Genomic DNA, 24,399 nt, shown 5'->3' with positions numbered 1-24,399 from the left:
ATTGGCCTAGCCTTGCCCTACTTTTCTGTCCATTCTTGAAGGCTAGTTACATTTTCTTGCAGTTTATTGTGAGATCAGAGTTCAGCACTTGCCTCTAATTTCATTTTTGCAGTTACAGCTTCCCGATCAGAAGCGTTCAATTTACAGTCAATTGGCAGAGGAAACCGACGTTATCAGAAAAGCTCCAGAAGGGAAGCTCAGGCAGGAGATTAGTTTATAAAAACATTTCTAGATGGTTTTCTTCCTTTTCTTTGGAGAGAGGCAGAGGGAAGCCGTTTTAAAGTACAGTGGTGCCTCAGTTTACGAAGATCCCGACATATGACCATTTTGAGTTACAACCAGCTCCAGCCGCAAAATTTTGCTTCTACTTGCGACCGAAGCTTCGAGTTACAACCAGAAAAAAGCAGGGGGGAAAGGTGGGGAATTCAAATTGTTAACTGTTGGTGGCGAAGAGGCTGCTTCTTTGTAGCTCTTTCACCCCAGCAGTTAGGGAGTGTGCAATCGTTCGGACTGCCTGGCAAGGTACAGTGGGGTCTTGACTTGAGAACTTAATCCGTATTGGAAGGCGGTTCTCAAGTCAAAAAGTTCTCAGATCAAATCTGCATTTCCCATAGGAATGCATTGAAAACCATTTGATCCGTATCTGCTCTTTTCCGTCCATAGAAACTAATGGGAAGCTGCTATTCTGCCTTCGACCACTAGAGGGGATATTTTGTTTCTTTTTTTCTTAGGTCAAGAAAGGTTCAGGGAAGGCAGGGAAAATACAGTCCAGGCAGTACCAGGCAGTCTGAAGACTGTCTCCCAATCCACTCTCTAAATGCTGGGAGGAGTGAGGAAGCAAACAGGCACCCTTTTCACTGGCCAACAGTTAACTGAAAGTTCAAATTTTGCACTTTCCCTGCCTCCCACGTGGTTTTTTTCAGTTCTTAACTCAAATCTAAGTATGTAAGTCAAGTCAATATTTTCCTATGAGAGCGGTTCTTAAGTCAAAATGTTCTTAACTCGAGCCGTTCTTAAGTCAAGACCCCACTGTACTGCTTTCTGCTTTTTAAAAACTGGTCTGGGTGGGTTTAGCAGTGTGGTTTTGGGCTGGGTGGTGGGATTATGTTTCTATGCTGTGATGGGTCTTGCAGGGTTTGTTTGTTTTTTTGTTCCCCCCCCATTTCTGATGGGTCTTGCAGGGTTTGTTTCCCCCCCATTTCCGATGGGTCTTGCAGGGTTTGTTTGTTTTTTGGGTCCCCCCCCCCAATTTCTGATGAGTCTTGCAGGCTTTGTTTGCTTTTTTGCTTTGCATTTTTTGCATTTCTGAAGGGTCTTGCACAGATTGTTTGTGTTCTGCTTTGCTTTTTTTGCATTTCCAAAGTGTCTTGCACAGGTTGTTTGCTTTCTCCTTTGCTTTTTTTGCGTTTCCGAAGGGTCTTGCACAGTTTGATTGCTTTTTTGCTTTGCTTTCTTTGCATTTCCGAAGTGTCTTGCATGGTTTGTTTGCTTTTCTCCCCCCTCCCCTTTGGCCAGAACGGATTATTCGTGTTTCTGATGGGTCTTGCAATGTTTTGTCTTTTGGGGGGGGGGGGTTGGTGATTTTTTTTCCTTCGGCCAAAACAGATTAATTGCATTTCAATGCATTCCTATGGGAAATGGTTCTTCGACTTACGACCATTTTGAGTTACGACCAAAGTTACGGAAACAATTAAGTCCATAAATCGAGGCACCACTGTAGTTGTGAAGCAGGTTGCAGTTAAAAAGACACTCTATACAGGTGTCCTGATAAGCCCTGGGCTCCTTTGTAATGAACAGGGACATACTGGGAGAGAAGAGGGAGAATTTCCCCATTAGAAAGAGCCCTTACTTCTTGTGACTCAGCAAGGTACAGTGGTGCCCCACATAAGAAAACATCGCTAAACGGGATGGAAAATGCCATTGGAAGGCATTAAACTTAGTTTAATGCATTCAAGTGGCTTCTGTACTCACCGTTAAGCGAAGTTTTCCCCATCCGCAGCCATTTTTGCGCCCTCGGTAAGCGAGGGCAGGGCGCAAAAACGCTGCGCGTGGCCATATTGGGCATCCGGCGGCCATTTTGAAACCGCTGAACAGCTGATCCGCGGGCATCGCAATGCAAGTTTTGCCCATTGCGGCGGTTGGGATGCCTTCACATTAGCAATCCCAAAAAAGGGATCGCTATGCGAATTCATCATTATACGGTGTGCTCGTTAAGCGAGGCACCACTGTATATCCCATGAAGTAGGCATGGTATGGTGGAGTAGGGCAGTGGTAGAAGCAATTTCAGTGTCAGTGAGATGTTCCCAGTCAGTTATTGTTGTCAGGTGTTCCTTTGTTGTTAATAGCTGGGTATGGACCATACAGCAGCTTGAATCTTCAGGTGGTTGTGGAAGGAAAGGGGGGACATGAGTGTGAACTCTGTTGTGTTTAGAAAAGGAAAGTTACAATCAGTGCCTGGTATGTTTAAGCCAAACTATTTAGATGTGTGCAGATTCAGAGCCACTTCATGAAAATAAGTCTCTTCCACCAAGCAGTGTGTTTCCAAATTATCTTCAGAATTAACTCCATGTAGCTCTTAAATATTTCATATTTCAGTTTAAACACATGCAAAATATTCTACAAAACTATTAACTTTTTTCAGTGAATGGTTATCTGTTGGAAATGAGGTTGTTTTGAAAAAAAAAACCAAACAATTTAGAAGCATTGAGAAGAAAAGAAATTAGAAACTCTAGTAGGGGATAAGCTATTTAAAATTTTTAATTATACTGATCTGGTTTTCAGTTTTATAACATGAGCAATATTTGAACTGAAGATTGCTGGTCTGTTTTAATGAAGTACAGTAGTGAAATGTTTTAAAATAATTCAGAGGTTTTTAGTGCAATATGATGATTATTGTATAGGAGAGACATGATTTATTAGAAAATACACAATGTTATTACAGAAATCACTGCTTGTTTACATTTTCACGTGCTGTAGAAATTTTGGGTTTTTTTGGGGGGGTTGATTTTTGTTTTTGTTTTTTTGGGGGTGAGTTTTTTGGCAAAACTTTAGATTTTGGAATAGTACCCTTTCTCATTGTCTAAGTGTTTCTGAGCTGAATTTGATGAGAAATGCTGAGCATGCCATTACAAAGCAATTTGGCTATGTACCAGAAAACTAACAAATATTTTTGTAGGTGGGAGACTTGCTAAGTGGGATTTACTGCTTTGTGCTATGAATTGTATTCTTGCTTGTCATAAGAAAAGAATTAACTTTGGTTATAAGCCAGCCAAGCTAAGCATTTCCATTTCTCTTCATGTCAGTGGAAAAGTTAATCATATACTTACATCTTTTCCATTGAAGTCAATGGGGTTTTATTTTGGCTGGATTGTGCCCTTTGTGTGTTAAACCCAGGTGTTGCACGATGAAATCAGTAGGTAAATTTTGTTTTGAGTCATTTTTTTTAAAAGAAACATTGAAAATCGGGCAGACCTGATTTGCAGCTGAGCACAATACTGTACACTTCTTGTTGATGCTGTTCTCAGTGTTTGCATGTTTGTGGCATCAAGCCCTTGTCATGCACTGCTGTTTTTTTTAAAATTTGTAACATTGTGGCTGACAAATAGATCTATGATCTGAAAGGTTTGTACAGATTGTTCTTTGTGCTTGCCAAAAGTATTACAGTATTAGAATATGGATTTAGGAAGCTTTCGTTTTAACCAGTGTGGCTACTCCTGCTTTTTTAATGAGACCAACCAGCTATATTTGTGGAAAACAACTTATAGACAGGCATCAAGAAACAGCTGTGAAATGAAAATAATTTCTTCTGCTTTCTAGCTTAAGAATTGTATCTCTCCCTCTTCCCTGTCTCTGCTGATGAGGTGGGCAAAATCAGGTGGGCTCCCATCAGGAGCAAGCAGCCATCAACCTCCGAACACTAATTTAGTTTTGTTTTGTTCAGAAACACCCCTTGCTCCTTCTATGAGTTATGTTTTGAGGTCCCCAGTGCTTTCATAGCCACCTCTATGGGATGTGGGAACATTTATTCAACATTTCCCCCCTTGGCCATTGAAAGACCAAAGCGAGCTTTTAAGTTAACCCCCTCCAACCTTTGGAAAAGCAAAATGTTTTTGGAGTTGGTGGCGACATGGGTGTCTGTGTAGCCCTCTGAGATCCAGGGATAGTCTGTTGACTAGATGGGTGGGATATACTTTTTTTTTTTTAAAAGTATAGCTTCGTGTGGCCCTTGCATCTCTAGAGTTTCTCAGCCTCTTCTCTACTGTGCATCTACATACAAGTGTATATATCATTTGCAGCTTCTAATGTCTTCAGTGTGAGCATTGCAAATAGAAGTTAAATGATATCTATGACTCTTTCGGAGGAGACATAACCTATTGGATTATACCCAGAGTGCTGGAGTGCAGGTTGAACAGTGCTTCTTTTTTTGAAGAGGCTACCCTGGCTTTTTGGTTTCATTCAGCTGCTCATTTGCCCAAGGACAGCCTTGCTTGCCATATTGTATTGACACTTGGCCAGTTGAAAGCTGGTGGACACTCTGAAGCCACTGCAAAGAGATTGCCAAAATAATTGCCAAATCAAAGGACGTGTTGCCTGAATGGAAATGGGCTGCAGTTTTGAAGAAATGCTGTTAGCAGCAGTGACTCTTGGTTTGGTTAAAAAAAAAATTAAGCATCATTTGCAACTGTCAGAGATCACAACAATGGCCCTTTTGTTCTATTTTGTACCTGTTGTCTTTAGTCCACATTCATGTCAGGAACAATGGCTATTTATATTAGGTTTAAATGACTGAGAACATATAAGTGAAGCCACTCTTTGATTTATTTTTTCTTATCATGTGAAAAGAGAGCAGTTGTGTAAGCCCCCAGAGGTTGACAGCCAGCATATTTGGCTAGAGGGGATTTGGGTTGGTTTCTCTTATATAGTTGTGCTTTTGAATTGATTAGATTTACAGTCATACTTTATTAAGTTTCCCAGGAACTATTATTTTTAAAACAACAAATATAGTGGGGTTTTTTAAAAAGATAATAACCTTTGTATTAAACTGAAGACAAAAGTCTTCCTTTTTTAAGTAGCCAGTTGTAGTGCTTTTAGAAGCTGCATTTTCCTTTCCACATATTCACAGCACAGAGAATTGATATGTAGATTGGAATTGTTAAAAAATGTTTAGATTGTCCATTAAAGATCGGGGCAGCTTGTAGATCAAGAAGGTGGCGCAACTCACCCCTAAATCTGGAAAATGAGTCACTTGTGACTTCTGGCATTATATGAAAAGTGCAGTAAATTAGGTGAAATTGCACATAAGTCTGTTTTGCTGTTTTTAATGAACAGCCAACTATTTCAAATGCATCCTTTAGACCAGCCATTCTCAGTGGTTTTTCTTTGGCTAGAATCATAAGCACAATATGAAATAAATAAAGGCCAGATCAGGATTTTATAAATCACAAAACAAACTTTATGAAGCAGAGTGTGAAGAATTGATTCCACTCTGTGCCCCCCTTCAAATGCACCAGGGGCCCCCAGAGGGCCAAATCCACCCCCACCCCCATTGCGGATGGCTGCTATATACAGTATTGCTATATTCCCTTCCGCTGTCCCTAACTCCATTTAGCACCTTCTGGCTCTGTGAGGTAGTGAGGTTCGCAGGGGCCTTGCGGAGCTGGGCAGTATCAAGAATCCAAATATATGAAGAATTCTGCTAATCCATTCCTTTTTTTTTTAAAGAGGTTTTTGTGGATGGTTTACATAGGTGTTGTGGAATTCACTGCCATACCTTTCCTTAGGCCACTCAGAGCTACATGAGTTTTATGGTGCAGTGATGCAGTTGCTTTACTTTTGTTCTCAGCTTTGTGGAATTCATTTTCCTGGAGGCAGAGAGACACTTTACAGACAGTTTACTATCTTTTAGAAAGCTAGGAAAGAATCTGTTAAGGGAAGCCTATTCTGTCTGATGATTGATCTGAAAAGTTTGCTTTTCAGTTGTTTTAGAATTTTGACACTTAACCACTCTTATCATGTGTAAACCTGCTTCGCTTTCCAGGAAAAGGTGCTTAAGAGCTGTACTAGTAGCAGCATCGGCTATGGTAACAAAAATCAGCACATGTATGGCAATCGAAAGAGGTTGCCTTGAGTTTGGTGTTGACTGAGAGAACTGTCTGGAAGCAAATACCAGAGTTTTATGATACCTTAAAGACTATTTTTTTTAAACTTGGTATAAGCTTGTGGACTTTCCTTTGGAAAAAGTTGAGCAAAATTTGCAAGCTCATGTGAAGATAAAAATGGTTTCTTTTTAACGTGACAGAAGACTCTGCTTTTGTTGCAGCAGACTAACATAGCTAGTCAAGGCAAGACTGGAAGAGTCTTTATACAAACCACCATAAGCATTTGAGGCAAATCTTGAACAGGGTGTCGACATGAACAGTGTTTGAGAAATGCCAGGCCTAAGAGGAGAATCTAGCCCCAAGGGTGAAGATGGTGTGGGAGGAGCAATGTACCATTTTAGACAATTGTATTTCAATGTCAGTGGAATTAATGTCCTACAACATGGATGTGTTTTTGGTTTGTGTTGTCTTTAATATAGTAAAATTTTAAAAATTAAAAAAAAATTAAATAGAAGACAGGAATGTCAGGACCTTCTTGTAAAAACTGTATTTTAAGCAGATCTTAACAGGTGAAGAATTTTGGATGGATTAAGAAGACCCCAAATAAGAGAAATTATAATCCAAACATATCAGAAGTACTACAGGTACCAGCTGTATTTTTCAAAACAAAATAACAACTCTGTCAGGGATTATATTTCTAACTTTTAGCAAAAATGCATCTAAAACACACTGGATTCCTGAAATAAGTTCCAGTTCACACTCCCTTTTAGAAGACCTCTTTCAGAATAATTTGCAGTACTCACTTCTATGGAAATCATACAGTATTTGTTATTAACAAATACTACAGGCGTCGAAATCTTAAGTCAATTAACTGACTTTTGTTTGTGGAAGGCGATAAATGTTGGCACTGTAGAAAGGGCTTTTTCTCCCCATTGAATCATAGCGTAGCTGAGAAACCAGTGCAATTACAGTGTTTTACACAGGCTGTCTGAATATCTGTTTAACTTACATATATATGTAAATGTTTCTATGATAAAATATCAGACAAACAAAAAAAACACACTTTGCTGTTAAAAGAGAGATGGCAAATACGTTGTCCTCCAGATATTGTTGGACTACATCCCATGGTTTGTGTATTCTTTTTCAGGCTTTATACTGAACATGTGGCAGTGAAGTTGGTGAGCAACCCCTTCTTGCTCCCTTGTGTGCACCCAGGCAAATGTCTGAATGGCGCTATTTTCTCTCAGGCAGTTGCATTGAATTTAGTTGTACATGTGGCAGTATGTGAGCTCAGCTTACATTTAGTGAGGGAGAAAGACCTTTTGTACAGTATAGTGTTAATTTTGAGGAGTTCAGTTTAGGTTCTAAGGTCTGGATAAATCATGACTGAGTTTTCAGGGATAAAAATCTCTGAATAAACCTGGGTCCAACAGTGTCTGTTGAGTGGATTTATATACGTATGTATTCAAACCTAGAGATGTAGAAAGCTGAAAAAAGTTGCAGAAAACTTTAGATGTGTGAGGGGAGACTCCCAAATGTTTCATTCAGTTTCAGAAAGGGAAAAGGAAGCCTAGGAATAAAGACCCACCAGTTCATGCGGTTGAACTAGATGGCAAAGTGGAAATCAATACTTTTGTTGCACAAATTGGACAGCTGGAGCCTATGGCTAGGGTAGTTATGATTTCCCTTTCCTTTATACTTAAGAGCCACTAATCTGAGGATAAGTTTGTTGAGGTCCCCAACTGCAATTAAGGACAGCTGCTAGTTCCTTTCATTGAAAAATGTGCCTTTTATGTTTAAGGGTTTAATTCCTACCACCACCCCTCGCTTCAATGTGCAGCATTCGAATGACATCCATCTGTTGTCCTAAGTACCTCTAGCCATGATTTAAAATAACAATAAGGATGATAGCAATAAATCCTTAGTAGCAGCCATTTCTTCAAAAGGCCCTCCTTCAAGCCTTAATAAATAATTAGCTTGTCTTGCTTCATATCTGGATTTATGTATAAAGCACTGCTTTTTTTAAAAAAAGAGGTACTTTTGATTAATAAGAAGGGAGTAATTACTGCAGAGTTTGATTTCTTGATTTCAAAGGAAAGCAAAGCAGAGTGTATGTGGCTACACATATATGTTGGATTTCATAAAACCAATTTTAACAAACTCACAGCAATGATAGATAAGATCCCATGGTAGGAGATCCAAACAAGAAAAGGAGTCAAAGAAGAGTGGGAGTTCCTAAAATGGGAAATTCTAAATGCAAAACTACAAACAATTCCAACAAGAAAATAGGTGGGAGATAGGAAAAAAAGGCCACTGTGGCTCCACAAAAGACTCAGAGAGGACCTGGAAAAAAAACAAATACATATATAGGAAGTGAAGAGAGGCCAGGCCACTAAGGAAGAGTATAGACAAGCAGCAAGAAATTGCAGGGATTGCATTAGAAGGACAAAAGCTGAGAATGAGCTGAGGCTAGCTAGAGACACTAAAAGCAACAAAAAAGCAGTCTTCAGCTATGTGCATAGCAAATGACAAAGAAAGGAAACAGCTGCTTAATGAAGATGGGGAAATGATAACAAGACAAAGAAAGGGCAGAAATGCTCCATTACTATTTTAGCTCAGTCTTTTCCCAAAGGACAGATTATAACCTTCCAGGGAATTGTGAAGTGCAGGTGAAGGGGACAAGATTGCAGCTGGAGATTGATAAACAAATAGTCGATGAATAACTCACTACCTTGAACAAGTTCAAATCTCCAGGGCTGGATGAACTGCTTCCAAGAGTGTTGAAGGAGCTGTCTGAAGAGCTCTCAGAACCACTATCCATTATTTTCTTGAAGTCATGGGAAATAGATGAGGTGCCACATGATTGGAGGAAAGCTAATGTTGTCCTTGTCTTCAAAAAAGGGCAAAAACGAGGAACCTGGTAACTGCAGACCAGTCAGGCTGACATCAATCCCAGTGAAAATTCTGGAACAGATTATTAATCAATCACTATGCAAGCACTTAGAAAACAATGCAGTAAAATAAACAGAAACCAACATGGATTTGGCAAGAACAAATCCTGTCAGGATAATCTGCTCTCATTTTTTGATTGGGTAACCTTCCTGATAGACAGAGGGAATGCTGTAGACATAGTATATCTGGACTTCAGCAAAGCTTTTGACAAAGTGCCCCATGATATCCTGATTAGCAAGCTGAGTAGGTGTGGACTGGATAGAATGACTGTCAGATGGATACACAGTGGGCTACAGAATCATTTTCAGAAGGTGACGATTAATGGCTCCTTCTCCAACTGGGAGGCATTAACAAGTGGGGTACCCCAGGGCTCAGTCCTGGTCCAGTGCTCTTCAACATTTTTATTAATGACTTGGATGAGGGAGTGCAGGGACTGCTTGTCATATTTGCGGATAACACAACATTGGGTGGGTTAGCTATTACCTTGGAAGACAGAAATAAAATTTGAAACTATCTTGATAGGCTTGGTCACTGGGCTGAAAGCAACAGAGTGAAATTCAACAGGGATAAGTACAAAGTACTGCACTTAGGAAAAAGAAACTAAACATCAGTTACAAGATGGGGGATACCTGGCTTGGCAATACTACAAGTGAGAGGAATCTTGGAGTCATTGTAGATCACAAGCTGAATATGAGCCAGCAGTGTGATGTGGCTACACAAAAGGCAAATGCTATTTTAGTCTGCATTAACAGAAGTTCAGTCTTCAGATCCTGCTAATTTCCGTCTACTTGGCACTGGTTAGGTCTCATCTGGAGCATTGTGTCCAGTTCTGGACACTGCACTTCAGGAAGGATGCTGACAAATTGGAACAAGTTGAGAGGAGGGCAACAATGATGATCAGGGGGCTGGAAACCAAGACCTAGGACGAAGGACTGAAAGAAACTGGGCTTGTTTAGCACTTTTCAAATACTTGAAAGGTGGTCATTTAAAGAAGGGGCAGGATCTATTCTCGATCATCTCAGAATTCAGGGCACACAACCATGGGCTCAGGTTACAGGAAGCCAGATTTTGGTTGAATATCAGGGAAAACTTCCTAACTGTTAGAGCAGTATGACAATGGAACTAATTACCTCAGGAGATGGTGAGTGGTCCAACACTGGAGGCATTCAAGAGAAATTCACCCAGCAGATATCCTTTGATTTGTATTCCTGCCTTGAGCAGGAGATTGGGCTCGAAGGCCTTAGAGCCCCCTTCTGACTTCATGATTCTATAACTCACATCAAAAGTGCATTGGCTAAGGTTCTATCTGGTTGTATCATGTGAACCTATGGTGTCATAAGTAGCTCATAAGGCCTTTTTCTTACAAAAGCGGTCCTTTCCTTTCTTTGGGATGATCTCTACCTGGGAGTATCACTCTATAACTGCCACAGGAATTTTAATGAATTTAGTCTGCAGTGTCTCTTTATGTGGAATACCACACAGATACACACACCTGTGAGTAAAAAAAAAAAATGGATGCAGGGTGTATGCTGGCTTTTAAAATATCAGATGCTGACTAACCGTAATTTGCCATTCTTACATTTCATTCACCAGATTACCCTCTTTCCCCACTGTATTTTTTTTTATACTTGTCACTTGAAAACCTAGAATTTTCTGGGAGTCCTGCTGAGACATTGCCAGTGTAATCACCCGTTGAGATAATTTGTTGCTGGAATGGGAAACTGATCGCATATTGCAATCTGCAATCCCTTTTCCATATATATATATATATTAATTAGTAATCTCCCATTTGGTTCAGTTACTTATTATTCCATTCTTAATTTTGTTTCATCCCTTTTCCATATCAGTGTGTGATTTTTAAAAAGACGCCCATGAAAATTTGTGGTCAATTTTGTGCAAATTTCTCTCAGTAGGCACATTTTCCACAGGCATCTCTCCTGAATAACACGTTTCTGGTATATACAGTATTGTTTTTATGATTTCTGCATGTACTTTCCCCTCACGGCTGTATCTTTTGACAGTGACTGTTTAAACCAGCCATTCAAATGAAGATGCTTCTCTATGAGAGAAAGCCATCAGCAATGAAGGTGATTGGATGGAGAGCTAATCATGCTTAATGGTACAATTATGTACACCCCTCCGAGTAATGGAGAGTCATTAACCTGTTTTAAGAAAGCAAAACCTCTTTAGTAGGAATGGACTTTTCAGAATTCAAGGTCTCTCAGTCCCACAATTCACCAGAAACCTCCCTGAACTATGAGGTCAGGAGCCTTGGAATCAACAGTAGGTAGAACAAATCCCTCACCTCCATGTGGTTCCCACACTGCTTTTTCAAACCATTAAAAAAAGAGCAACTCCTGCCCCATCGGAGTCTTGAGGATTTCTTGTGGCTTGCCATGGAGGCTTCCTCATTCCTCCATGCACTTCTCTGAGTTGGCTTGGGGGTTTCCTGACAAATTGTAGGACTGGGAGTCCCTGAATTGCGAAAAGCCCATCACCTACAGTTTAGATTCTAAATTATAGGAAATTATCTAGAGCTGGTCTAGCTCAGCAGATTGGAGTTCTACATATAGAGTTCAGATCCCTACTGATCCATCTCCGTCATCCTTCCTCTCTTTACCTGTTCAGCCAATCTCTGGCAGGAGCATGGGCTTCCCTGCTCCTTCTCCTTGGCTGATCACCCACTCCGATAAGGAGGCAGGACAGGAAGCCCATGCTCCTTCTGGGGGGACTGGCTGAACAGGTGAAGAGAAGAAGGAGAGGAGTGCAGGATGACTGTTGAGTGGAGCATTGGCTGGGCAGGCAGGGGGAGGGAATGTGCAGCACCGGTGGTGCTGTACTTAACGAACCGGCAGGAGATGAAGTTTGTGCCCATCTCTCCTCTTGAGTTGACAGCATAGAACTATTACTTAGATAGAAATGCTCTGTAATTTTTCTGGGTAGTTTACTAATGATTTTCACTTTTCAGTATGAGGAACTTAGTGCTGTCTTTCCCACCCTACCTTCAGTTTCAATTTGCAGTCCTAAGAAGTAACAATTTGAGGGTTTTTTTGGGGGGTAGAAATTGAACATTGTAAATTGAAATGATAAGTGCATTGGGGGAAGTCTGAATAACTCCTACCTGACTTAGCTGAGCTTCTGTACAGAGAAAACGAAGCACGTTGTGCCAAGTGTATATTTAAGTACAGCGATCCTTATCTCAGCAGTAAATTTTGCAGGATTTAAAGGAGGAGAATATAACTATTCTACTACAATTATGTTTAAAATTATACCCTCAGGACAGGATAAATTTGTCTTTAAGAATATTATCCTTGAATGTTCAGAGGAAAGCATGTAGTTCAGGAAAATAATTTGCTGATTACATTCCTTTTTCTCCGCCCATGAACGCCTTAGCTTGGAGTTCTGTGTTGTTGCTATGTGTCATCAAGTCACCTTTGTCTCAGTGCAGCCCTGTGAATGCATGTTCTCCAAAATGTTCTGTTGTCAACTGCCCTGCTCTGGTCTTACAGACTCAAACCCATGGTATCCTTTAGGAAGTCAGCCCATCTCACATTCGGTTTTCCTCTTTTCCTGCTGCCTTCCATCTTTCTCAGCGTTATTGTCTTTTCCAGATAATCTTGCCTCCGTTTCAACAGTAGGACACCCTCCATTTCAACATTTTTGTCTCTAGAGATAGTTCAGGCTTTATTGGATTTAAGACCTAATTGTCTGTCTTTCTGGCTGTCTAGGGTATTCTCAGAGCTCTCCTCCAGCACTGCATTTCAAACGTATAAATTTTTTCCCCTGTCAGCTTTCTTCGCTGTCCAGCTTTCGCATCCGTCCATGGTGATCGGAAATACAAGAATGTGGATGATCTCAGTCTTGGTCTCCAGTGACACATCCTTACCCTTGATGATTTTTTTTCTAGTTCCTTCATTGCTGCTATTTCTAGACCCCCGGTCTTCTTCTGATCTCTGGGCTGCAGTCTCCATTTGAATTGATGACTGAAACTGTATATGCACTTAACTCTTCTTTTTAAAATGTGTTCTTCCATGCACCCATTTCTCCATAATGCTAAAAAGCAAGAATTATTAATGTTTGTGATGCTTTAAGAATTCTTAGTGTGAAATTCTATCTCACCCCCTTCCTCTTTTTGGAGAGCACTAAATCTATTTTTCTGTGCTTGATTTTAATTTAAAACTCCTGACATTTCAACCTGTGCATAATGTAGTGTGAACATACTAAAGCGCCATGGGTGAATGAAAATAACAAATTTTATGATGCATACTTGATGGCACATAACAACAACAAACATGCAGTACACGATGTGATACACAGGGAAAACGAATCACACTGGCTGGCTCCTTCCCCACCCCACCCCCAGGAGCATTAAGAGTTGGTGCTTGCAAGATAAAGGGAAGCAGTATGCCTCAATGTGGGTTTTGAAAGGGCTGCTGTTTCAATTAGACCTGGAAGCACTGAGGGTATTCTAGATGGGAGGGGCATTGTAGGAGAAGGGTGTACCACCTGCTATGGGTAAGCGACAGACATGGGCAGACGTGAGAGAGTTGTTTGCTTTGCACAGGCGGGAATGGGCTTTGGGGTGGTGGGGTGGAATGGATGAAGGGCTGCATTTGTAGGAAACATACTGCTCCTGCTAAGAAACATTACAAGGACTAGCAAGACAATGCCCATTTGCAAAGGCAATGGGAGAATGAAACTCTCTTAGGAAAGGAAATAAACGATTGCCCTGAATCTGGGAATCTAACAGTATTCAGGATAAAGGGGACACAAATATGTATGTGAGAGAAAAAGAGGGAGGATTGCATTTCAGCTGATGATCTCCCCCTCTTTTGTCGAAACTAGTCATTGCTCGCTTTAGCTTTGATGGGTGACACACTTTGGGGCACATTTTGAAAGAGTCCATCTGATTGCCCAGCCTTTTGGGCTGCAGATGGGAATCACTCAGTCCATGGATGATTTTTGTGAAGTTTGAAAATGCATAGCAAGTTATCCGATGCTAGAATCTAAACAAAGAACATATGAAGCAGGCATACTGTGTGCCTGGGATGTATGGTTAATTCTTGTTGTGTTGCTGGCTAAATCGTTCACATAGTAATTGATTCCTCTGTGGAGAATCTTTGCTTAGAATCAACTAATTCTTCTTAAATTTACTTGGGTTCTTACATATTCTAAATTATAGCTGGAATATATATTTGGTTCTCATCCTTGAGAATTCCTCAAAATCAGTATTGCCATCAGTTATGGTGCTGGAGGATTTTTGCCTTTGATGTTCCAAGGTAGAGAAAGTGGCAATAAAGGAATCTGAAGGGGGGGGGGGAAGCTGTTTGAATATATATGTTTCTAAAATATAATTTCTTCTAAGAAAATGTTACTGTTTGACTTGGTGCCACATAAAGAGGTGCCTCCTGTTACGTGGAAGAAATTTCAGTAAAGAAAAGTTTTTTTTAAATGTGGTAGAACAGTGTGGTTGCTTTCTATGCAAATATTATACAGTGAGTCCTTATTTTGCTGTTTAAATCCAGTGAACAGCCTTGCTGACATCTTTGCAAAATAATTTGAAACAAATGTTTCCGTCTTTAAAATGAGAACTCCAAAGGTTTACTTGATCCAGTAATTATACAGTTGCTCAGAAGACTGGCATGTCGTTTGAGGTTTATTGTGTTCCATGTTACCAGTACGGTAACAATATGAAGCAGAAGATAGATGGCTCAAGATACAGTTTAGGACTTTATGGATATCAAGCGATCATGAAGCTGCTCCCACCCAACTATGTCACCAATGACTTTAATACTGTGTGCCTTTGTCCATGTGTTTAACAACTGCGGGAATGGGAGGACTTGGCCGAGCGCATCTTTCCCCAGCCATGACCATGCTGGCTAGGAATGTTGAAGGTTGTACTCAAGCAGATCTGGAGGGCATCAGGTTGGGAAAGGCTAGCCTAAAAGCAAGCTAGCTCAGAGGAGTAGTCTACTAGGTGACATGCTGGGGTTTCACTGCAAGAGATTATTATGGCATCATTGTTTGTATTTAGTCAAAGCATTAGAGGTTATTCCCCAAAAAACTATAGATATTTTTATTACCTTTTGTGTTTTACATTTACTATAGCTCTAAAATTTATACCCATTGTGATGTTCATTTACTAATGGAATTTTATGCTTCTCTCCCCCCCACTCCTAGTAATGATACTGCAGTTTTTTATGTCCTTAAAACTTGACATAAATGATAGATACAGAGGGCTTGTAAAAATGCAGATACACTTCCAGCAAAGAGTGAGATTTTTTTATTATGCTTTGGTGAGACCCAGGTTCTTGAGAGTGGTTGGTAGGCTATAAGAAGCAAAAGGTTGAGAACAAGTGGACAGGACGACATTTGAGTCTTCATCTCTCTAGACCTTATTGGGGTATTTATTTGATTTACCATGGAGCAGGAAGGATAAAGCACTTAGGAGAGGAGCGATGGCCATTTTGGGGTTGCATTTCCTATAGCCTCCCCCACCATTGGCTATGCCAGCCTTGGTTGTGACTGCACACTCCCCACTTCTCAGGTAGCCAAGACACACTGAGGCCACATGATGGAATATCAAAAGTGAGTCTGCTCAAATACAAGATAGAACGTATTTCTCAAAAGTACTCTCTTGACAGCAACGGCAGCAAGGAAGCCATCTGATTTTCTTCTTGAATAATGTCAGACTAAGTTGTGGAATGCAATGATGATATGCTTGGGATGTACTTTACCCACTTAAGAGCATATGCTGAAGATAGTGAGTAGGTGCCTCCTCTAAGGACTGTGAGCATGAATTTCACGTGCATGGAAGCTTTTTTAAGACTGCAAAAGGAAGAGGATTGAAAGTACACATGTCTGTGTTTGCATGCATAAATACACAGTTCTATGGATTTTTAATTTGGAGGCTCTTGTAACTTTTAAAGTGGTATTCTTGACATTTGGCACAAAAGATTATTTCTGAAGGAAAACAAGCAGAACACTAATCTTGATTTAATTATATGCAATCACTAGTTATGGATCATGACTTATATTGTAGTTTTCTAATATTTTGTCTACTGCTTGCAGGACTTTTCTTATTGGGTGGTTTAAAGGTATAATAAAATGAGCTCTAAGATGTGATTGTGATTGAATACATAAGATGTTGTAAATTCTTCCTTCCCTTGCCAGATGTTTAATATCCCTTCAAGTCTGGAGTACTGTTTAGTTCAGTTGCTTTTAACTTAGACCTGTTTGTTCTGCCAGTGAGGTGGCTGTTAATGAAGCCGTACACCTGCTCTCAGCTTGTGCCTGGCTATTGTGTGTATTGCTTAGGGGGTCATCTGGGGAGTCAGGCTGTTGTCAGCTGGTGTTGCTATTATGCAAATGTGTGCTGTTAGCTGGAGGCTAGATGAGCGTGATTGCCTGCCACTCTCACCCTTTACTACAAAAGTCTTTGGGCATCTAATTATCTCAATTTGCTGCTTGTATGGAATAGTTTTGTAGCATTTTCCCCCTTTTCGGGTCTGGTTTCCATATATCCTTTGCTAAGAGATGCCCCCTTTCAAGGGCTGATACTCATATTAGAAGGTTTGAATTTAGTTCTTCAGTTTAAAATCTTTCTCTCTTTATTCACATCACACATTTTTAAAATCATGGACGCATGTGAAATAGAGGTAAAATTAAAATGGGTTGTTTGGTCTTCTTTAGTATGATTTTTAAGTTAAAAAGAATGGGTTCTTAATGCTTACTATAGTGATTGACATAGATTACATGGAGACACCTCTTAAGGTCATTCAGTGTCAGTAGAAACTGGTGTATTATATAGAATTAAACAGAGTCCATAAAAGATATAAAGAAAGCTTCTCGAGGTTTTATCCAGGAGTGATCTCTTTGGGTCTGGCTGATGAAAAAAAAACTATCAGTTCACACTTCCATTTCCCTTTTCACTGTATCCACAATTATGTGCTCCTCACATCTCTTTGTTTTGTTCCATTCTTTTAAAGCGTTGAACAATTAAATGCTGTGCTTCATGCTAATGGAGTCAGCTAATATGTAAGCAGCTGGATATTATGCAGCAAAATAATTAAAATCTTGTAAAAGAGCAGGAAAAAGGAGCAGAAGCTACTGTGGTCCCATGGAGTTTGCCTGCGTAGGCAGTCTTCCCTGCATGTTGAGTCAGCAGCTTTGGTGCAAAGACCATGGGCATGGACTAAATGTTACTTGTGGTCAGTCTAAAAATGACTGATAGCAGAGAAAGTCAGTCTTAATTTGTATCCAAGGAGTTTTCCCAAATAAAGAGCGCCACACAGAATCACCAAACCATTGGGGTTTAGCAAGCTTGGCCAGTGGATTTTGGTTGCTGTTTCTTAAATGCCTTGTAAAAGATTGCTGACTGTGGAAGAAAGATATAATTTCTTAAAACATTTCTTCCTAAGGTTGCACTCTTTTCAAATGTGGCTTCCAAATTTCTGTAAAGCAGCTGGTCTAAATGACATTTGCGTTTTTTATAAGCACCAAATGTACATTCACTCACTTGCCAGATATCTTTAAGAGTTCTAAACCCAAAAAAAACACCTACATCTTGGAGCATTTCTGTGCTGCAGCACTTTTAAAATTCTCGCCCTTGTGAAAAAAGACATTAATCTCAGCATGTCTCAAGAAAATATTGGATAACGAGAGTAAAAAATGATTCCATGGTAGTTCTGAAATGTGCCTTCTAGTACTTTTGTACTACGGAGAGGAATATATGGCCCTCTAGATGCCATTTGACTACAATTCCTACCTTCCCCAGCTGTCATAGCCATATTGAAGCACACTGGAAGTTGCAGTCTTAACAGCATCTGGACAGCCACATGCTTAAGACTGGTATGTCCAGTGTCCGTAGGACAGGGAATGTGGCTCAGCTTTTAGCCCAGATTTTGAAGGAGCTGTCCAAGGTGTTGAACCCATTCTGGAGATAAAGTTGCACCCTTTGGGTACTTCCAGTAAAGGTCAGGTTAAAACCCAAAATGGATTTGCTGCCCCACTGACATGGAAGCCACCAATGTGGCTATTTGGATTTCCTGCTACATACATTTCTTGAATAATTCTATGTCTGTCTTGATACTGAAGCCCTAGAGTTAGAGGATGTGTCATGATAATCACGAGGGGTGCCTCTGAAAGCAATCTTCCATGTGATTACTTGCTTCCATTATAGCTATAAGACATAGTGTCAATACAGTGTGGGCTGTCGTGTTATTCTGACAACTGCTCTTGAGTTTCCACATCACTGAAATCCCTTTCTTTAGAGGTATCCACATAGTTGTTGGTGTTCTTTTTAATGTCCTGGTTGTAACCAAATTTGTGGAGGATTCTTGCTGTGCATGGTGTTCACTTCTCACCTCTATCACACTTTAATCTGTAGTCAAATGAAATGTATAGATCTTTGAGGGTCTGTATCTTAATTCCGTTGACAACGTCATTGTCCTACTCTGTGTTACAAAAATCTTTAAAAGACATGTGCCATTGTGTTCCAAAACTGCTTTGCCTGAGCAATGTATGTGTGCTGTAAACAGAACATCAAGTTTGCAAATTCTCCTGTTGTGTACTCCAGCAGACTGCGGAGTGGGTGGTGCTGATTTGTAACATCCAGAGTTATTCTCCCTCATCACCAGGTTTGTTCAGTCTATCACCAAGACTTGAATAACAACTGTTCTGCTGCTTTCTGAATGGTGATGGATGTGACCTAGATAGAAGCATTTTGCAGTTGACTGCAGCCGCCAAAGACTGTGATGTATATATATCAAACATGGCATTTACCTGTTCTTTCCTTTACCCCCTTGCATTTTATTCCCTAGTTTTGCCTTGTCAGATGAAGCATATCGATCACTGAGAGACCAGGATAAAGACCAATGTATACTTATAACTGGAGAGAGTGGAGCTGGTAAAACAGGTAAACATGTCTATCCTGAGACCAACTGTGCTATCTGGGTTATTGATGGGTGATGCCTGGGTCTTTCTCTTCCTCCCATCCGGTCTGAGCTCCCAAGTATAGGTCTTCTCTTCCTCTTCTGAAGCTTCCTCCCTGCCCCTTTCGTTTCTCAGATGCCATAAGTGTGCTATCCCTGTTGTGATCTCTGCAGATTGTTCAATTCTGGCTGTGGCTCTTGGGCCCAGTTCTCACGGAACTGTCTTAACTTGGACAAGGCCAACATGATTGGCAGGCCCCCTTTGGAGCACTGGGCCCTCTAGCCTCTCTTGGCTTCATAACGTTCTTGCTCTGCAAAAACTCATCTGCCCATCTTAATGCCGGAAAGAATACTCCCACCCAATTTGCTTTAGAGTAAACAGCGCTTGACAGAGTGTTCCCCTGTTGTCAGTTGATTGCTGTGCTAGTCTCTGACCGTAGTAAACTTTACTTATTACTATACTTGTTTGCAATCTGCAGGCTGCATGAAAAAAATTTCATTATATCGATTAATCCCGAACCACAAAAATGGTATTTGTAATGAAAATTGTGTGCACTATGATTCTACATATCACACAGTAATACATAACAAACAAGATGATAAATAAGGTGCATCAGCTGGTATTTACTTTAAGGGCTGCTAAAAGTAAAATCAAATATAACAGCAGGAGAGAGTATCAGGAAAACCTTCCTAACTGTTAGAGCAGTATGACAGTCGAACTAGTTACCTTGGAAGTTGGTGAGTGCTGCAACACTGGAGGCATTCAAGAAGAGCTTAGATAATCATCTGACAGATGTTCTTTGATTGTATTCCTGCACTGAGCAGGGTGTTGGACTTGATTGCCTTGTAGACCCCTACCAAATTAACTTTTCTATGACTCTATGATCTTTCATAGGTTGCAATCCAGTAATAAGTCACAACTAGAGTAGGCCCATTGAATCAATGGAATTTACAGAGGAATTGACTCACAGTATCCTCACTGATTCAGTGGACCTATTCTGGTTGCAACTTTCAATTGAATTTCAGCCATTCTGCTATCCAGTGTGTACTGTATATGTTTATTGTGTTTCTTCATAATTATTTTTAAATGGAGGATGAAAAGGCCCTTGCAAGAGGATAGCACTTGGAAATTTTTTTTGCCTGTTTCGGAGTGGAGAGAACAGGGAAATACAGTGGTGCTTTGCTTAACGATGTTAATTGGTTCCCAAAAAAACATCGCTATGGGAAAACATCGCTAAGCGAAACACCATTTCCCATAGGAATGCATTGAAAACCCGATAATCTGTTCCAATGGGAACGGATTACTGTCCTTAAGCGAAAATCGCCATAGGAAACATCGCTAAGTGAAACGCGATTCCCCCATTGGAATGCATTGAATAGGTTTGAATAGCTGTCAAACCTACAGTTCAATGCATTCCAATGGGGGGGGGAATTCACCAAAAATTAACGAAGACTCAGAACAAAGCCAAATTAAGTTTGCAAAGGTTTTACAAGGTGCACTAACGATCCCAAGCATTTAAAACAGTTTTTGAACATTTTAAGACACACTTAAAATAGCGAAAACGGACATCGCTAAGCGAAACAGGGGGACCTAAACTGTCATTGTTAAGCGAGGCAAGGTCCCGAACATCGCTGTGCGAAATTTCCCCATAGGAAACATTGCTAAACGGAGTGCAAAATCGCTCCAAAAACCTCATCGCTAAGCGAATACATCGTTAAACGAGGCAATCGCTAAGCGAGGCACCACTGTATGTTCTTACAAATGGTTTCCTGTGTTGCATTTTTTTTCTTCATACACTTTCATGTTCAGCAGATATGAATGCACATCATTTTGCTTCATTGTTGATTTTACTTTTTCTAAAGTACTTAAATCCTCTCTTCCCATCCATCAGGATTCCCGAAGATTAACATTATAAAAAGAGAGTTTAAAAAAAAGTACTTCAGTGGTAGAGAAATATAAGCTGAACGAAGAGGTGAAAGAGCAATAACACAGACTTGTGAAGAGCAATAGCTGGTGATAAATGCACTCCAGTGTTCCCTGGAGAAAATTGAGCTTATTTGAACGTCTAAAATGAGGAGTTCAAGTGACTCCTTCGTGTTGGCATGGTGTTTCATAGTCTAGGTGTCTCCATCCCCAAACCCTAGTTTCACAATGCCATCCAGTCCTTTTCTGGTGCTTCAACAAATGTGAGGGCTTGGAATTAACGTGTTAGAAGCAATGACATCACATGTAACATATGACTTTTCAGGTCACAGGTTATTAATATTACTTTTTAAAAAGGAAAATAATGATACAAAATTACTTTTAAAATGGGGCAGCATGAAAAACTGTGTTTGTTTCCCACTTCTAAAATGTTACTTTTTGGATAATTTGGGGGGCATTTTGGAATATATATTTTAAACGTTTGAACGTTGTAGTTTTTAAAATTATGTGAAGCAGTTAAAAGCTATTAAAAAGTAACATGCTACTGATGAAGAATCACTTTACAAAATAACAAGCAATTCAGGACGTTAATATCTTACTTTTATAAAAGAAAGTGGCCACTCCGTACTGGTTTGTACTTATTAAAGTACATTTCCAAACTCTTTAAATAGATAGCTTCACACAGGAGAAGACAATGTTTCAGAGGTTGTGGGCTCAAATCATTTGGAACTTAAAAAGGCAATAAAAGCACCTTGAATTGAATCTAGAAACCAGGTGGGAGGCAGTGAAATTGATGCAAAATCAATATATAAAAAGCAGTTAATGTTCCTGGATCATTCTTAAGGTATTTGATTGGCACACTGCCCTGATTTGCATTTTCTAGTTTCTCTGCTTCAGTGCTTTTTAAATAGACATCTAAAAGAGCACTTGTTATAAGAGGAGGAGGTCTGTTGCTTAAGGAGGTAAGTTGACAGATGGTAGGGTTTCCATGTCAGGATGAAATTCATTTATGCACAGCCGATGATGAGGACTGGAAAATAGTAACTTTTGCTTCTCTATTTCGTCATCAGATAGCCGAAAATAAATTAAAATTTACATTTAATCTGGATTATTATCAAATTCCTTTGAGTGTAGAACAAGTGACTCCATGAAGTAACAAAATTTTTTTTGTCATAATTATTTTTGTTCTCAATTTTCTTCAGAGTGTAAGGCATTTGTATTGAAAGAAATGATGTAAAATATGATGGTTAAACATCTAAAACAAATATTTATCATATGGTGTTTTCCACCAGATTTCTTTTTTCCCCCTAAATGTCGTTCTGCTAAATGTACAATAAGAAATCAGACATAAAACATGAAAACAATGAGCCTGAATCTTTTTTATAGAATCTTATTTCTGGTAGACTCATTCTAGGTTTGTACTATAAAATATAATTTCAGGTGCAGTGTTTCTAGATAAATCTCTCTCTCTTTTAACTCATAGAGGCAAGCAAACTTGTTATGTCATATGTAGCAGCTGTTTGTGGCAAGGGAGCAGAAGTGAATCAAGTAAAAGAACAACTTTTACAGTCTAATCCTGTGCTTGAAGGTAAGAATCTAGTAACTCGTCTTGCTTATAGTAATTGTTACAATAACAATTGTTGACCACCAGGGTGGATTTGATTTAAACCATGATTTAAATTTTTTAAAATTGGATTTTTTGGGGGACAATTTAAAAAAATCAATTAAAAATATTAAATTGTGATTTAAATTAATTTAATTTTTAAAAAACTTATTAATTTTTATCCACCCTGTTGACCAAAAAAATGAATAGCTTAAGACTTCAGTAATATAACATAAATTATTCTGTTAATAAACGTTTGTTATAAGGATGCATTTGAACAATTTTGTTTCCCTCAGATTAATTCTGAATAAGCAGCTGGGAGATTTTTAGAGCCTGATTCACATTTCAGTCTTACCCGACCCTGATGCCTTAAAAAAATTGGATAGCATGCCATAGCGCAACTGGGGTTATTTTACCATCTTACAGCATATACATTTTAATGACATTTTTAATGACAGGCTTAGGGAACCATACATGGTTTTTGGGGGTGTTTTTTTTTGGAGGCACTTTCTCAGAAATGGTGGAACAAAAGGATCTGCAGAAACCAGGCAAACAGGTGGGTGTGGGCGGGCATCCAAATGTGTAAATTTACACTGGCATTTATACTCTCATTTGGGTTGGAATAGGTGGCCATTTGCACAAGCCTAGCTGACAGTCATGGGACGTACTTCTCAGGATGCTTTTTATGTAGCTGCATTTGAAAACAGCCAGCATGGCATTAGCATACTGTACAAACCAATGTTTAAAAAGCAATTGCACTGTTTTTTTCTTGTGAGCTCCAAGGTAATACCTTCATGACGCAGTGGACCATTTGACTGTTCAGAGGGAAGACTAGTATCGAAGCTGCAAAGGGTGATAAGAGAGCTTTAACTGAAAATACTGATATGCTAATGCAGTGCAGGTTGTGCAGAACAGCTGGGCCCATATGCACACAGAGTTCATTTTTAAAAGCAGCAGTTGTTCTGATCAGCTGGATTCTTTCCAGTGATCCGTCTCGAGGGCTTTCATCTTTAAAAATGAAGTCAGTGTACACAGTTACTGGAACAGGGAGCAGAACTACATGTGAAACACCTAATTATGCACAGTTGAAGTTATACGTGTATATACAGAAGTCTTCTTTCATACAGTGCCACTGGAATAGAGGTGGGCGTGAAACAAAATACGAACACACACATACCCTCAAAGCAAGAACTGGACTGGTTCTTCTGTTTGTGCAAGCCATTTTGCCAAAATGAAATAAAGCACAGACCTTTTTTTCTGCTTGGCTCTTGATTTTGCTTCAGCAAAATGGGTGTCCCTTTCCCCTTCCTGTGGTGGAGGAGGAGGCAGGACCAGGTAGGGAGGCAGTGGGGGCAGTGGGGAGAAGACCGACAGGCAGCAGAGGGGGTGGAGGTATTACGTTCCCGTCCCCGCAGGCACAAACCCCCCCAAAACAGACTGCAAACTAGTTTGTTTTTCTGGGTTTTGAGGATGGTTCATGCCCATCCCAATGTGTCATTTTTCTGGGTTATGCCTATCTCTACTCTAGAAGCATTCTGTACCAGGGCCCCAAGAACATCACATCTATGAAAGTGGTTTTAGTGAAATGCATATATTCCAGAGCTGAAGTCTTCATATGTGGTGAATAGACAGTGCCACAAAGACCATGGTCTTTTTCTTCCTTGTGCCTTTGCCCTTAAAAGTTGTCATACAAAACCTGGGCCGCCATTCTTCGTTTTCTTCGTTGCTGTAGTCAATTCAAGAGGAAGCAATTCACCAACCTTACTGAAACCATACTGGGGGTGTGTTGTTGCTATTTTTTTGCACTCCGTCTGAAATTCCACCACAGAAGCCTGACAGTTTTGCCTGCCAAGTTAGCAGAGATCAAGTTTTGTATTCCAGCTACTGTAG

General features: G+C 39.9%; 1 protein-coding gene across 5 annotated transcripts in view; it reads left to right on the top strand.

Moving 5' to 3' along the window:
* The window catches only part of MYO1B (myosin IB), a 158,155-nt gene that overhangs the window by 64,472 nt on the left and 69,284 nt on the right, over positions 1-24,399 (top strand). For all 5 annotated transcript variants that reach the window (XR_013545163.1, XM_072979647.2, XM_072979668.2 and 2 more), the window contains exons 4-5: positions 18,872-18,966; positions 22,390-22,494. Coding sequence is in view for 4 of the 5 variants with exons in the window: in XM_072979647.2 (XP_072835748.2) it covers positions 18,872-18,966; positions 22,390-22,494 (200 nt within the window). In the remaining variant the exon portion in view is untranslated. The remainder of the gene's footprint in view (positions 1-18,871; positions 18,967-22,389; positions 22,495-24,399) is intronic.

Source organism: Pogona vitticeps, chromosome 1, assembly GCF_051106095.1.
Source record: "Pogona vitticeps strain Pit_001003342236 chromosome 1, PviZW2.1, whole genome shotgun sequence".
Classification (NCBI taxonomy): domain Eukaryota; kingdom Metazoa; phylum Chordata; class Lepidosauria; order Squamata; family Agamidae; genus Pogona; species Pogona vitticeps.
This window is presented reverse-complemented; position numbering and strand designations above follow the sequence as displayed.